The 1035-nt window shown below is 46.0% G+C and overlaps 1 protein-coding gene across 5 annotated transcripts in view; it reads right to left on the bottom strand.

Moving 5' to 3' along the window:
* Positions 1-510, bottom strand: part of GRIA3 (glutamate ionotropic receptor AMPA type subunit 3) — a 148815-nt gene extending 148305 nt beyond the window's left edge. For all 5 annotated transcript variants that reach the window (XR_001864883.1, XM_008640482.2, XM_017743149.1 and 2 more), the window contains exon 1: positions 330-510. Coding sequence is in view for 4 of the 5 variants with exons in the window: in XM_008640482.2 (XP_008638704.2) it covers positions 330-477 (148 nt within the window). In the remaining variant the exon portion in view is untranslated. The remainder of the gene's footprint in view (positions 1-329) is intronic.
* Positions 511-1035: the final 525 nt, after the last annotated feature.

Raw genomic sequence — 1035 nt, 5'->3', positions numbered from 1 at the left:
TACATAGTATTATTTGAAATTATGCCTTTTCACATGGCTAGGTTGTAGCCTCAACAGAAAAGGGATCTTACTTCAGCAGCAATTCACTGATTGCAGCTACACAACACTGCTGTATCAACAACATGGTTGTTTTCCTGAAAAACAAAACTAAGGGGATGAAGTGGGAGAGAACTTTTCCTGAGTTCCATATAATACTGCAAACCTATTAAACTGCCAGTCACTTCACACATTTGTTGCACTACGACCAAGAACTCTAGCTACCAGGAAGGAACTGAATGCAAGGATAGATAACAAATAAATATATTTTTTAAAACCAGGTATTTACTTACAAGCATTTGTCACTGAAAAACTGTTGGAAGAGTCCAAGTGATCTACGTGATAGTTCAAATGGAAGGGCTTTTCTGTTGTATTTTGGTTTGTGTTGTATAACTGCACAGCAAATCGAAATGCACTGTGCTCCTGAACAGTGTTCCTCATGAAAAGTCCACCTAGGACAGGGAAAAAAAAAAAAAAAAAGGAAAAAAGACTTAATTCTGAGGAGAAACAATGGCAATAAGTTACATTTGCATGCTGCACACTGCAGGAGAGAATGGACAGGAGCAGGCTGAACCTGAGCACGTAACTCTGACAGAGCACCTACATGAAATACATATTCCAAGTCCAAAGTTAGGCTTTTAAAGCCACACACCACATGCAGGTGCCCCCTGAGCAATGAGAGTCGCTTGGAGCTGCAGGTGCACCTTGAAAACCAGGCCACTTTACACGGATGCCCACACAGATTTAAAAGTCTAACTTGGGGAACCGTGACTCCTAAATCCTGTCCAGACTACCGAAATATCGCCACTGTAGTTATGTGCGGGGACACGGCGGCGTCCGGCGCGGCAAACGTGCGGTTTCACGGTCTGGTGGAGCGATAGCGCGGCCGAGGGAAAGGATGCTCCGAGGGACGGCAGGGAACAGCCCCCGCTTCACTCGCTGCCCTGAACCTCACGGCTCGCTCGGCCCCGGCTTTCGGGCACGTCGCTACAGACTCAC

Source organism: Corvus brachyrhynchos, unplaced genomic scaffold, assembly GCF_000691975.1.
Source record: "Corvus brachyrhynchos isolate BGI_N302 unplaced genomic scaffold, ASM69197v1 scaffold398, whole genome shotgun sequence".
Lineage (NCBI taxonomy): Eukaryota > Metazoa > Chordata > Aves > Passeriformes > Corvidae > Corvus > Corvus brachyrhynchos.
Note: the sequence above shows the minus strand (reverse complement) of the source record. Positions and strands in the feature narration are given on the sequence as shown.